This window comes from Trachurus trachurus (assembly GCF_905171665.1).
Source record: "Trachurus trachurus genome assembly, chromosome: 12".
Classification (NCBI taxonomy): Eukaryota; Metazoa; Chordata; class Actinopteri; order Carangiformes; family Carangidae; genus Trachurus; species Trachurus trachurus.
Window position 1 is genome coordinate 24,520,082 of NC_139908.1, and position 15,038 is coordinate 24,535,119.

A 15,038-nucleotide genomic window follows, 5' to 3' on the forward strand; every position below is an offset into this window, starting at 1 on the left:
GACGTAGGCCGAGAAACCCACACAGGTACAGGGAGACCATGCAAACTCTTCCTATTAGATATCTGTCCATTCCCTTCTTCCTAAATTATTAATTGTATGTTCTGACTAAACATCAGTTACCTGCAGCATCAGACCATGGATGCAGATTCACAGATTTTTTTTTTCTCCACAGGACGTATGACAGGTAAAGTGCAGGTGGAGCTAGCGGTGAGTAAACCAATCAGAGCAGACTTCCATCAGGTCATCAGATCAGGCCAGGTAGGTTTCATGGTAATATCATGATCAGGGGGAGCAGCAAGCGAATCCTTAGCTCAGGACGTCCCTCCCTCAGAGCAAGGCAGAGCCTCAGGTCAATCTCGATAAATCTGCTGTTTTTATACGTTTTTCCTTTTCAGTTGTCGGGCACAAGTTTAAAACAGGGACTGAAACATTAATACTACATGTAAATCTAATTTCCACCAAATCATTTTGACTGTAAGGACTGGTCCAGCCAAAAATAGAAAGTAAAATCAAGTTAGAGAAATTAACGTGAAATAGCACAGACACCAGTGAGTGAATACACTTCTGCAGCAAACAGAAGCATAGTGCATTATGCTTCTGTTTGCTGCAGAACAATCTGCTGAATACTACAAACTATGATGTCTGCAACAAAAGCAGCCGTTATATTGAATGTGTTCAACGTGAATGTTACAAGCATTAGAGTGAAAAACTTGATTAAGATTGACAGTGAGTGATCGGCAGACTAACCACTGTCACTTCAACAAACTATGCATCATTATATAATCATGTCATAGTCATGATTTGTGAAAGACTTTTACTTTGAAACTTCACTACACTTAGCTTATAAAGTATTAAAGCAAAGTCTTTTTATTATAAAGTATTCATGTTGTTGCTCTGTACAGTTCACTGTGCAGTAAAGTTGTATAAAGTTGTTCTTCTCCACACTTCATACCTGCCAGAGGGAACACTGGCTGCGTGAATGGTTACATGTTGCCATGGACACGCTGCTATGTACCATCGCCGCGCCAGGAATTAACGTCACAACCTGATTGGCTCCTTCTCTCTCACCAGACATCGTACATGTCACGCCATTGGCCGGTCCGTGAGGCCCCGGCGCGTGGTCGTGCCTTCTTAAATCCCATTGGTCGGCCGGCTGCGGGACTTGGTAGCGCCGCATGTTATGTGTGAGCGGTGATTGGACAGGAAGCCAGGTACTGTAGTCCAGGGTGTTCACCGCTCTGCCGTCGTCATATATAAATACACTAGTGCCGGCTGGTCACAAACAACAGCGGAGTAGTTGTACTTTCATCGTCTTGTTCACTTCACACACAGGTGAGAGCTTTTCGCCATTATTTTAATGTGAAAGTCAGGGTGTTGTAGAGTCGTGTTTGTCATACGTGTCTGAACAGAGAGTGTGTATGTGTGTTTAAATTGAGTATAGAGGTTAATTCGGGGGTTCACTAAGTTAGCTAACATCTTCCTAACAGAGCTGGTCAACTCAAGACACAGTTACAGGTTAACGTTAAATCATCCCACTGCTTAGGAGTCCGGCTTCGTGACTTGGATAGGAAGTCGGTCCGTCAGCTATGTGGTCCGGGTACCTGTCACTTCGCTGTGGTGCAAATCACTGTGTTACTCCATCTATGTACCAGTACTACCCATAATATTCAGTGACCACCACTTTCCTTGTCATAACCTTGCGTAGTTGCCGCTGTGGACAGTAAACCGGTCTCTTCTCACTCAGCCGACCCGTCACTGTGTCATCCCTGACCGGCCACGGATTTCCAGTCCCGATCCTAAACGACTTAACTTCCTGGAAATCCCATTGCCCTTTCACCTAGTTTTACTATGCTCGCTCTGTATCTAGTGTCTCTCTGTATCCAAACACGAGCTCTATGTAGCTGTGTCGGTAACGTTACGTGTTACAACCGGTGGGACAGTCAGCTAACGTTAGCTGTAACACTTCACACATTATAACCAGCTACTCTCAGTCCTGGACGGACCTTCATTAACGTTAGCTAACGTCTTGTGTGCTAAGTTAGCTGTCTGTTTTGCCAGCTAACAGTCTGTGTTTGTTTTGTATGTAAATGTCAAGTGAAATGGTAAGACGGTTATATATCAACCACACCACGATAAGTGTCATATTACCAAGGCAACGGTGTTAGCTGGTTTGCTAGCTGTAACCTTGTCTGGTGGCTGTAACCTTACATCAGCGAGCTAAGCGACGTTAGCTGCAGTCTGACAGAGCTAATAGTGAAAAAACGTCACAAACGAAATGTTGCCGGAAGCTTTCGTTCATTAAAGTAGATAAAGTGCTGGTTTTCGTATATAAATGGCAGCTGTCCAGTGGGAGATAGGCTAGTCTCATGCTAAAAGATATTCTGGGATGGTGGTGCTTTACTTTCAACAGCCTGGGTGGATGTAAATAGTGGCTGGTATTACTGAAGTAGCTTTCACTTTAACCTACTTAATATGCTCTTTAACCTACTTAATGTGCTCTTTAACCTACTTACTGTTATTACTGTGGTAAAGGTTTGGGGGCTGGTGGTTGTACACGTGTCTGGATGTGTCTGTCCACCACCCCTCTTTTTAGACTAGGAGACATTTGTAGCTCTTGGTTAATTACTGTGGACATTAAAAAAAACTGCAGTGCTCCAACATTAACAAGACAAGCAGCATATCTGTCAAATGAATACAATGCTGAACATGAACCCCCTCCTCAGCCCATTCAGGATGCCTGGATCAGCTCCGACCAGTTGTTTGGGACCATGGCCCAAAGACGTGGGTATCATTGCCTTGGAACTGTACTTCCCATCCCAGTATGTGGACCAGGCCGAGCTGGAGCAGTTCGACGGCGTGGCGGCCGGTAAATACACAGTGGGCCTGGGCCAGGCTCGCATGGGCTTCTGCTCAGACCGGGAGGACATCAACTCTCTGTGCCTGACCGTGGTCCAGAGACTGATGGAGAGGAACGGCCTGTCCTACGACAGCGTGGGCCGGCTGGAGGTGGGCACCGAGACCATCATCGACAAGTCTAAATCCGTCAAGACCGTCATCATGCAGCTGTTCGAGGACTCGGGCAATACAGATGTGGAGGGCATCGACACCACCAATGCCTGTTATGGGGGAACAGCTGCGCTCTTCAATGCTGTCAACTGGGTAGAGTCCAGCTCCTGGGATGGTGAGTCCACTAACTTGTGTTCCTGTTATGGTGTGGGTGATGTTTTTTAATTCATCTGCTTGTTATTTTCTTGATAGGTTGTGTTCATAAAACTATTTTCCACTGTTATATTTTCAAATGTCACCCCAATATAACCCAAAATACTCAATTCAGGGGAGTAATAACCCTAGATATGGAAAGATGAGGTCTTTCCCTTCTGAATAAAAGATGCACTCAGTCTGAACAATGGTTCCTCTCATCAGCAGCAGTGACGAGTTCAGTCTTGGAGAGAATGTTTCATTCAGTTTTATCACTTACAACCTGACTGATGAGATTATATCTTTTATCTAATAGCTGCAATTAATCAGCTTTAACCAGCAACTGATAACATGTAACATTATGTGTTGCTGGCTGGGACAGTGTTATGTGAGACTTATGCTGCTGTGCTGATAATACAGTTATAAAGAAGAGATAAGTGTATGTATTTTTTTAAATGAGTCCTGCTGTTTACCTTTTCCCTCATGTCTCCTCTCTGCAGGACGTTACGCTTTGGTGGTAGCGGGGGACATCGCTGTCTACGCCACAGGAAGTGCCCGGCCCACAGGTGGCGCTGGCGCAGTGGCCATGCTGATCGGACCAAATGCCCCTCTGGCCTTTGAGCGAGGTCAGTTCACTGATAACTGTTTGTTTGACACACTGATAAGAGCCCACTGTTATTCAGCTGATTGAATGTTTACCGCTCAGCCAGCTGTTGTCAATGTGCTCGAGTGTTGTCATGTGGAAGCAGCATGTCAGGAAGAGGTCATGTCTCTTTACACTGTGTGGTGCTGATATGAGTAGTTGTTTAGAAAGATAAGTTCATCACCTCATAGTTTCATTACAGCAGGATGTTTTTGAAATGTATCCAGCTCAGTCTGGACAGGACAGTTGTGTATATTCAGTGTGTTTGACGCCTGCTGTTGCTGTTTGGCGCAGGCCTGCGAGGAACCCACATGCAGCACGCGTACGACTTCTACAAGCCGGACCTGGTGTCGGAGTACCCTGTGGTGGACGGGAAGCTGTCGATAGAGTGCTACCTGAGTGCCTTGGACCGCTGCTACTCTGTGTATCGCAACAAGATCCATGCTCAGTGGCAGAGAGGTGGGTGGAGACTGATCCATGCAGACTTGTTACTCACAGATCAACTGATTAGTAGGTGAAGAGGTGTCAGAGATCAACTCAACACCTTCAGTACATATCGATTTTATTTCAGTCCATATTAGTGTTTACGTGTGGCCATAAGTTGAAGCTTCAGTAACCCTCTCATTACTAGTTTGTTTATGGTGAATGAAAAAAGGAACAAAGAAAAGCCAAAATAAAGAACAGAAACATTCCACCACTATGATTACACACACAAACTATTTACTATCTGTGCTATTTACAAACACCGAACCATAGATGAGACTACAAGCTCCAGCATGCTGTACACACATGCTTCAAAAATATCAGGAGAGCTTTTAAAACTCAGGTGTGCGATGCGTCCTGTGTTTTATCAGGTGGTCAGAGTGCCTCAGGTCCTCTGTCCATCCTTTGAGGGGAGTGCTGGATGGATAACAACCTAATAAGTTAAGAGGGTTTAGGACATTACCTGTTTGCTGTGCTAAGAAGTTTACTTAAGTTCAGTGACCATGAAGTAGTTTAATGAGATGAGCCTTAAACCCGATGTGTCAACATGTACATTATCAAGAACACCAGGTATTAAATAGGCGTCCACAAGCAGCACAGCATGTCCAGCTCTACATATCCACAAGTTTCCGAACGCCATCTATGGGCAAACCCGGAAGCCGGTTTTGCCGGTTTGGTGGAATTGTACGTTTACGTTTCCATGGTTTTCAGTCGTTGTCATAGTTGCGGTAAACGCATGGATCTATTAACGCTGGCTTTTAACACGGATGTCAATTTGTGTGATATCCACTGTTAAAAGCTGGTTTGATGATCCATGCGTTTTACAGATTTTCATTGAAAAAAAAAATAAATAAATCCATGCATTTACCGCGACTACCGAAACCATGGAAACGTAAACATAAAATTCCTCCGGAAGAGCAAAACAGGCTACGTTTTTGACGTTCGGAAAAAGGTGGATATGATGTGTTTCATAACAACACAAAGGCAGAGCCTGTGTTACCTTGAGATGAGCTTTGTACTTTTTTTTTTTTTTTCTCTCTCTCTTGTACCTGGTTCAGAAGTGGGAGGAGACAAACATGTGTTGCTTCAGATCAGTGTGTCAGGAGTTCCTCTGTCTTCTTCTCTGGTCTAATCGTTCTTCTTCTCCTCGGCAGATGGCTCGGAGAAGCTCTTCAGCCTGGAGGACTTTGGTTACCTGGTCTTTCACTCTCCCTACTGCAAACTGGTGCAGAAGTCATTGGCCAGACTGATGCTGAACGACTTCCTGAGCCACCCCAGCCCCAACACCGAGACGGGACCCTTCACAGGCCTCGACGCCTTCAGGTACAGGAGCACTCTTGCATTTTGGACTTGTTGCTGTCCTCTTTATGTGTAGAGTAAAGACAGAAGTGATGTGGTAAACCTGCCCCTGAGCCCAGCTTTTCATTTAGTGGGTTCTATGGATTTAAATCAGATTTCATTGACCTCCGCTTTATCAGGCTGGTTGTTTATATAGTATGTGTTTCTGTATGGCAGGGATATACGGCCAGAGGAGACTTACTTTGACCGGGATGTGGAGAAGGCTTTCATGAAGGCCAGTTCAGACCTGTTTGAGAGGAAGACCAAACCCTCCCTGCTGATCTCCAACCTGAACGGAAACATGTACACCCCCTCAGTCTACGGCTGCCTGGCCTCACTCATCGCACAGTAAGTCGACTGTCTTTCTTTCATTCATCTGTTTGAAAAAAACGGCTAGATCGGGAATCGGATAATGGGGCTGATCCATGACTCTGATCTATTCACTTCAATTCTATGTTGATGACATGCGCTACATTGAAATGTCAGCAGCAGGTGAAGCATGCCAGTAGACAACAAACACACAGCAACAACTTTTTACAGAGTTAGGAAAGTAATGTTTGATGAGGGAAACCAAGAAATTCCATGAGCCTCCGTAGCGTAGCTCTGAGCAGCTCACGGCTCTGCTCCGCCGTTCTAAAAATAGCTTGCACCGACAATTAAAGGTAACGGACCTACTCCTAAAACTATAGGGATTATGGCAATGGGCCAATTTGTGAAAATGTTGAACTATCCCTTTAACATACTGCCACCCTCTCACTTCCACCTCATTACCGTACATGTAAATATGAAGCATCCTCTTGTTACTGCCCCCCTCTGCACCTTGGCTTTTCAGCAGAGTCACTACAAGCTGTGAAATAACCCTGAGAAGCCGACATGTCTGATTGAAACCATAGTGTTGTGCTGTGTTAGTGAAGTGTATGTTGTGTTGTCTCCGTTACAGACATACAGCCTCACAGATAGCAGGACAGAGGGTCGGGGTCTTCTCCTACGGCTCAGGATTTGCTGCCACGTTGTACTCTATCAGAGTGACACAGGACCACACACCCGGTGAGTCGGCCTCAGGTTCACAGTTTTACAGGCTGTAAGACACTGATAGAAGTGCAACCGGAACTAATGTTGGTGTGATCTTGTGTCGGTCGTGACAGGATCCAGCCTGGACAAACTGGTGTCCAGCCTCACTGACCTGAAGCTGCGACTGGACTCCAGGACGAAGGTCTCACCTGCCGTCTTCTCTGAGAACATGAAGCTGAGGGAGGAGACTCACCACCTAGGTACGACCTGCTGCTCGTGTCTCACTCTCATGATGGCGTGGACACTTCAGCCCGGCACACACACTAATATGTATCAGTATGATGATAGGAGTAATAATACCAGTATAATAGGCTATATGCCGCTGGCTGAAATCCAGGAAGTAGTGGTACTTCCTGGTTGGTACTACCTGAATTTCAGCCAGCTCCTTTATTTCCTGTTGTACATAATTGGCCAAACTGATTAATCCCGGTGTGTCTGACCTCAAAACAATAATCAGACACACCTGGCTGGCTGAAATTCAGAAAGTACCAACCAGGAAGTACCACTACTTCCTGGATTTCAGCCAGCGGCATATAGCCTATTGGAACAAAATCTTCAAATCTAATCCAGTCTGGTTTACTCCGGAGTCCACTCCTGGTTCTGTCTCTGACCGCTACTTCTCTCTGTCTGCAGCGAGCTACGTGCCCCGAGGCTCAGTGGACGAGCTGTTCCCAGGGACCTGGTACCTGACACGAGTGGACGACAAACACCGCAGGGAATACGCCCGCACACCCACGAGCCACGACCTGCCAGCAGAACCAGATCTGGTTCGCTCCACCACAGCCACCGAGGTACAGGAGCTCTTTTTTTTTTTTTTTTTTTTGAATCTCTTTTCATTGAAGGTTTTTCAGATGGGTAATTTACATTTAGTTTCGGAAAAAAAAAAAGTTGAAGGCAGGGAATATCTTATTCAACTCAGAATTCATTCAGAAATATTTTCACCGCCTCCACAATTCATCATCCCCAAAACATACAGCAGGTACAGGAGCTCTGATATTTACCGTTCCATCAGACGTAGATGAGAGCAACACAGCTCCTACCAGCTGTGAACCAAGTACAGGGTAGAAACTGAGACAAGTAGCTGGGTTCCTCACCGGTCTCACCAGCCTCTAAAGTTGTTCACTGAGAAGTGAAACTCAGTGGTTTGGACCAGTCAGCATCCACTGAGGGGGGGTGGGGGGGACTGGCTGCTGTGAGGAAGCGACTGTGGTCCCGTTTTAGGAAGAGACACTTTTCCTCACAAAGACAAAGCAGTGTAGAGGGACTAAAGGGTACTAAAGCACCGTATCAAACGCCTCAATTTGAGGATGAATTCCCTATTAAAAACATATTAACCCTTAGAGGTCTGAGCCTGTTTTGGCCATTTATGCCTTTATATACCACATAAAAAACGTTTAACATGCCCATACTTGGTTGCTTTTTTTTCCCCAGCACAACTTCATCTGTATGATCTATCATTATTTTTTCACTTTCACCACTTTATTAACACATGGGCCCCAAAATATACAGAAATCATCAAATCCAAATTGGAAAAATATACTCCCATCAGACATATCTGGTGTATTCATCACCTACAGTATCAGCTGATTTGACCACTTTTCCTTGTTTTGTAATTTGACGAATATATGGAAAGAAATGCAACACCAGCCCCTCCCATCCCATCCCCCGGATAAATGTTTTTTTTGTACTATCAAATTAAAACTGTCATATCTCCAGTGAAGACACCTCAGTCATGTGTCTTGTCATGTCTTCTCCTCCTCAGCACATCCCCAGTCCAGCCAAGAAGATGCCTCGCATCCCCGCAGCCAGCTCCAGCCCCGAGACCACCGTCAGCAACTGAGAGCGCTCAGCTAACCTGCGAGAGGTATCAGACAGCACTAGAGGTCGGAGGTCACCTCCCAAATTATTGTAAATGAAAAACTAACTTAGATCACAGCAGAGAGTCATTCCTGCGGATGCTCCGGTGTCCTGCCTGTGCCCTTCCCATCATCCCTTGCTGTCCACACGTCAGACAGTAAACTCCTCAGAGTCTGTCTCCATCGCCACCGTTTGTTTGAACCTTTTTATTTAAAGTTTACTTTTTTTTTTTTTTTTTACATGTTATCATTTTGCATTAGCGCATAAAGGACAGATGTGTATCTGGGAGGGGCACAGGCAGATGTTTGGGAGCGGACTTCCTGCTGGCAGCTGGCGGCCAGAGACAGGAAGAGGAAATGACCATAATTAGTGTGGCCTCAGGCCTTCTGCTGATTAAAGAACAAAGGGAAGTGGGCCTCAGCCAAGTTTATGCATCAGAGTGCTGCCGTTGCTGCTACTGCTACTGCCGCTGCCGCGGCAACCCAGCACACACACCCCCATACCCCCACCCCGCTGTTTGTGTTCAATACCTCAGTTTTCTATGAAGGGATCAGGTCATACAGAACTACAGACACCAGAGTCTGTCTGTAACCTGCTGTAGTCTCGGCCCGCTCCATAGAAACCCGTTCCACTGAAGCTGCTGATGTCAGTTCTCTGTTTGTTAAGAAACGTCTAAACCCACTGAAGAAGACTCCACCGCTCTTCGTCAGCTTCACCTCCGGTCGTCAGCTCAGCTCCGACTGTGTGCGAGGAGAACGGCGGCTCACTGATGAGTTGGTTGTGAAAAGTGAACGCCAACCTCTGGTTTCAGCTCCTCAGACTGAATCTGTCTGGTCCGGTGCTGTGAACAGGTCACCTGAAAGACGTCACCTCAGAGTCCTGAGGTGGAAATCCATTTATGTAGATGATTATGATCAGTTGATCATAGCAATTATCGGTTGCTTTTCAAATTTCCAAACAACAAACATTTTTTTCTGTACTGCGGAGACGGTGAACCAACATCAGTGGGTTTAGATTTTTCTCTCTATCTGTTCAACAAATGTTTAAAAAGTTCAGCAAATGTCAAAATGTTCAACAATGTCTGTTAAGTATTGACAGTCCAGTTCTAAGGAGAAGTGATGATGACATTTGGATTTGACTGTATGTTTAAGTTGTTTGATGTTACATGATGTCATCCACTGAGAAGAGGAGCGGCATCCTCATCATCACAATCGCAAACTGGAAACAAGTGTGACGTCGACCTGTGTCATCTGTGTGTTTATTTCCTGTACGAACTGACAGAAGAGCTCCTCACCTGTCCCATGATGCAGCACGGCTGCAGTTTTGACTCCACAGTAGACGGTGGAGAGCCGAGGTACCAGAGGATCTAGATCAGCACTGGCTCCGCCTCCTTTAAGCAGCAGAGTCAGTCAGAGCAGGTTCATTCTCCACGTTAGACTGTCGGTTCTGGACCCTCATACAGGACTTCAGCGATGGCTCCAGTCTGACTCTCTGGTCTCTGCTCGTCTCACCAAACGGCCACATCAGCTTCACAGCAGCTGCAGCTGTGACCCAGCGGTGTTGGCTCCACACCACGGTCCATCACATCCTTACTGAAGCCTTAAGGTCAAAGGGCTCAGCTCCAGGTTCAGGTTCTGGAGCCCAGACAGGTTCAGGTCACAGGGAGTTCTTGTATTTCTCAGTGTGGTTGTTCTCCCTGTTTAACACTGACACTGGTTTGACTACGGCACCAGTCAGAGACATAAACAGGCAGAAAACATCAGCCTTAGATAACTGTTAGTGTGCTCCTGGTCTCGGTCCTGGTCCTGGTCCTGGTCAGACCAGCTGGTAGCCCTGCTCACAGGGATCACAGGAGTCTGGACTGTCCACGTCCAGGTGACCACGTTGTTGAGAAGCCTTACAACAAACATGTATGATCTGTAAACATAGTCATGTACAGATGTTTTTAAATGTACAGTCTGACCTGGTTCCTCTGAGATCAGGCTTCACTCACACACACACACACTGTGTCGTGTGTCGTGTGTGTGTGTGGTGCCTGTCTCAGAGTCACATGACCTTTACCTGTGTGGTAATGTACAAACTGTAAGATTATTTATGCTGTATAGATATAAATGATGTCTCAGCCGGTGACACTTGTGTAAACATGTAGATTCAGAATAAATGAACTTCACACACACACATGCTCTGTGTACACCTGTTTTGTTAAATCATGAAAATGATCCATGTTTCTGCACCATCATATGTCTATGTACTACAGTTAGATACACACATTCATAATCATTTCTACATCATCAAATGAAAGAGTGAAAATACTCAATAACAAACATGATAATTCATGTACTTATTACAGTATGTCCTCAGTCTGAACCTAAACAGTATATATAATGTTTCTAGTGTGTTTCAATTTAGTCATGTCAATTTATGTGGCTCTATCTGAATTTATCGGCATTTCTTGTCATATTACCTACTATACTCAGCCTCTTTCACATGAATGAGCTCATAACTGGATAGGTGAACCAAGGATTAAATAAACCAGGTGATGATCAGCTGTGTAGAACAGGTTATCAGGATGGAGAGTGTTGGGTTAATCAAAGTCTGAAAAGGACAAGATGTATTTTCCATCACTCACATGCATGGAGGTGAATGGGGGAGATGATGAAGACGAGTGAGTGGCAATAGCATGTGAGACAGAGAAGAGCAATGGAAGTGAAGAGTTGCAAAATAATAAAGGAATCAAATACAGATGGATGAGAGCAGAAGAAGGAAGAGAGGATGAGAAGAAGAAAAGAAGGGAGGGATGGATAAATGTGGTTTTAAAGGAGACATATGCCCCTTTTCCAAAAATGAAAATAATTCCCAGGTGTCTCAAAGACATGTCTGTGACATGCTTTGGTCAAAATACCCCAAGGATCAAACATCACAGCTCTTTTCATCCTCTCAAAACAGCCCTGTTCAGAACGGCTGGTTTCAGTGCCTGTCCCTTTAAATGCAATCAAACCACTGCTTGCCCCATCCCACCCCTTCTACCGGTCCCAGGTAGGGGTGGGGTTATGCAAATTTGAATCCTGGTTACATCACTGAAGGACAACTGAGGGAACAGCTCGTAAAACCACGTGGATTTCAACCTAGGGAACCTGAAAATTACAGATTTTGTCCATTCTCACATTTGGAGGCTGAAAGGCAAGACAAACACTCAAACATATGTTAAAGCAGATATCAGTGGAATGTTTTTGTTAATATAAGTCCTAAATAGTCCTATTTTCCGTCAGCAATCACTTACATGAAGTATTTCAGCCTAAACACGAGTCTCTCCGTCACTCTGCTCTGCTGTAACCCGAGGAGAAAATTTTCCTTGTGGGATACAAGTGTTATCCAATGAGGAGAGAGAACGGCATGAAGGGCTGTGTGTGCAGCCAAGGGATGCGCGTGAATGTGGTGACGTAGCACGAGGACCAATTGATGCCTGACAAGGGCGGGGGCTGCTAACTCATGGTGCGTTCAAAGAAACTCGTACTTTGTGTTTTTCCTTCCTGTGAAGTCATACCAGTTCGATCTGGTACGAGTTCACGGGTCGGAAGTTACGAGTGGCCGTTATAGGGAACTTTCACAGACAACAGGATGGTAAAAACACGAGCTACGGGTTACCTGGAACGCTACCAAGTCGTAGTTGTGACTTGAAGCTGTAACTTACGGTTTCAAAAGCCTGCCTTGAACGCAGCATTAGCCGAAACGGCCGTGAAGCTGATATCTGCTTTAAAGAGCCTTCAAAAAGTTATATTTCCATAATATGTCTCCTTTAATGGAAAGTTGAGTCATCAGGTGTGTGGGAGAAGTGAAACATTGGAGTGCTGGAGATGGAAAATTAAGGACGCAGCGGTGAAATGCAAAGTGCTGCAGCCTAACAACACTCTACCGTAGCAGTAGCATGGTCAGTGGCGCTAAGAGGAGAATTCAGCTTCAGTGCAGTGGGAGGTCTGGAGGTCAGAGGTCAAGGCAGGGAACACATTGCTGAGCAACTGACTAAAGTGGAGGAAGAGGTTGACTGATCCTCCCATCCTCCACCACCAGATGGCGCCAAAGTAAAGAACTTTGAAATCTTACACTAGAGCTCAGTGACCTGCAAATAATAGTAATTCATTATAAATTAATGTGACAGCCGTTTTCTCAATGAGCTATTCCTTGTTTGGTCTATTAATATTTAAAAAATGGTGAACAGAAGCCCACATCGTTTCTTGGGGGGGACAACTCACCGTCCAAAACCCTTTATCAAAAACAATTGTCAATTAATTTCCTGTTGCACCATAAACCTTTTTATAGTTTTATCTCTACTTGATATTTTAGAATTACTTGTTAATATTATCTGATGGTTTTTCACTGTGGAGTTAACCTTCTCCTGTCACTGTCTGCTATCTATTAATAATTTTCCATTACTGTGTTAAAAGCTGTTAATGTGTGACCTCTGCTCTCCTGCTGTTGTTGACCATTATTTTTTATACACTGAAACCTGAATCTTCAGTGTTTTTTCAGAGAATATAAAAACAATAACCTCTCCACTATGGAACTGATTAAGGAACATCATATCTCTTCTTATAGTAAGGTCAAGTGCAGCTTCAAGGATTCACTGTATTTGAGTTCACCCTGTATTGAAGGTTAATGAATGAGTTTATCACTGTCTTATTAACAGAAGGTTATATTAGCTGAGGCAGCTGAGAGGAAATTAGCCTACATTTGCAAAAATTCCTAGAGAAAGAAAATATTTTTTTCTTATCAGCATCTGTTCATCCAGAGATGAGAGCTCTGTCAAGTTCAATTTAGCGAACTGGTGCTGCATTTTATAATAAGAGCTGAAGGTTGAGAGATTGAGATTTTATTAACGTTCAGGCACAGACAGATTGAGCCTCTACCCAGTGTTGGAAACAAAAGTAATTAGTTACAGTTACTTTCCCAAAAAAGTAGGCTAACTGAGTTAGTAAATGAATTAGAAGTAATTACCAGCAGACGTTAGTTTTTTTTAATGAAATGCTCAAAAATGTCAACTTAGCCTACTTGAACTCGCCCCCCCTCCCGTTTATCTGGAACTAACCAACTCACTCAGTAGGCCTATTTACTCCGCACAGGCTCCGCGAGTGAGAATCCAGATAAACGTCTTTTCCAACTAGTTGATAGACTGAAAAAAAAGTAGCCTATAACGTAGGCTACACTTTAACGGGTGTATTCTTTTGTGACGGGACTTCTTGAGTCAAGTAACGGCGCATTTTATTGTCAGTAACTGTAACGGCGTTATAAACTGGCAAACAGTAGCTTAACTTTTTTTTTGATAGCCTACTCGTTACTGAAAAAAGTAGCGCTGTTAGTAACGCCGTTATTGTATAACACCGTTATTCCCATCACTGCCTCTACATGAGTGAAGAGAGGCCTTGGCACCATGGCCCTTTCCTCCACAGTGTTGGATGTCTACTGGAGCTGTGTAACGGAACTATGCCTTAAAAGTGTGTGTTTAGCTTCTGTACAATGAAGAGACAGAGGCAGAGAGAGAGAGAGGAAGAGAGAGAGAGAGAGAGAGAGAGAGGAAGACCCGCCCGCCTCGGAGCAGCAGTCCACTACAGGCTCCAGAGCAGGGGACACCGCCCCGCAGCGCGGCGACGCATCCAGCCAGGGTGGAGTTACAGCAGCCGCAGAGCCGAGAGCGGATAGGGAGGGGAACCGAGAAAAAGTCTCTATCTGGCCTTTCCCCTGCTAATAAACCCGCTTCGTACCAGGGAAATAGTTTGAAGGACTGCCACCGTTCAGTGGTCTGCAGAGGTCGAGGCGCCGCCGACGGGAACAGCATCGACGCCGCTCAGGTCAGAAACACAAAAGTTTCTAAGTTTGAAAAGTTTCCACCATTGTAGCGACGGGGCCGTGACGTCAGCACGGAGCTCGATGTGGAGGCAGAAAAGTTGGTGAAAGTCGCAGAGACGCAGGCCTGCCGAGGTGTAGCACAGCACCGACACGCCACAGACACACACACACTGTCACTGGAGCAGTGTGTCAACGTCTCCACCTTGTTAACGCGGTGTCGTGCGGGACTGACGCTTTATCACCGCTCCATCAACAGACCTGCTCAAGTTTCCGGACAATAAGTTAGGGCGTCTGGCATTTTGATGAGGTGTGTGCGTGCGTGCGTGCTTGCGTCCGTGCGGGTGACTGTATAATTGTGTAATCTTGTTGAGTTCCTTATTTGAAAGGAGTCCCTGTGCTGAGAGTGGCCCCGCTAACAAAGCGCAGTGTTGGGTGTGTTAACTACACAAACAGACCGAAAACGCAGCCTCCGGGTGTAGATTCCTCCACCTCTGTGATGTGGTGTGCGACAGCGGAGGAATGTGGACGGAGACACGTTTACTCGGAGCTGTGAAGTGCTGTCAGCAACAGGCAGGTCTCAATGTGAACACAGCCGCCGATAGGTGTG

The 15,038-nt window shown here is 45.4% G+C and overlaps 2 protein-coding genes across 2 annotated transcripts in view; both read left to right on the forward strand.

Annotated features, from left to right (window-relative positions):
• The first annotated feature begins 1,170 nt into the window (after positions 1 to 1,170).
• Positions 1,171 to 10,750, forward strand: hmgcs1 (3-hydroxy-3-methylglutaryl-CoA synthase 1 (soluble)). Its single transcript, XM_083983526.1, has 10 exons — positions 1,171 to 1,332; positions 2,724 to 3,181; positions 3,699 to 3,824; positions 4,136 to 4,300; positions 5,479 to 5,647; positions 5,840 to 6,010; positions 6,603 to 6,709; positions 6,808 to 6,933; positions 7,367 to 7,524; positions 8,496 to 10,750. The coding sequence occupies exons 2-10, from the start codon at positions 2,734 to 2,736 to the stop codon at positions 8,571 to 8,573; spliced, it is 1,548 nt and encodes a 515-aa protein (XP_083839652.1). The 5' UTR covers positions 1,171 to 1,332; positions 2,724 to 2,733; the 3' UTR covers positions 8,574 to 10,750.
• Positions 10,751 to 14,214: 3,464 nt separating this feature from the next.
• tln1 (talin 1) overlaps positions 14,215 to 15,038 on the forward strand; it is a 57,021-nt gene continuing 56,197 nt past the window's right edge. Inside the window, exon 1 of the mRNA XM_083983056.1 lies at positions 14,215 to 14,433. The gene's annotated coding sequence lies outside the window, so the exon portion shown is untranslated. The remainder of the gene's footprint in view (positions 14,434 to 15,038) is intronic.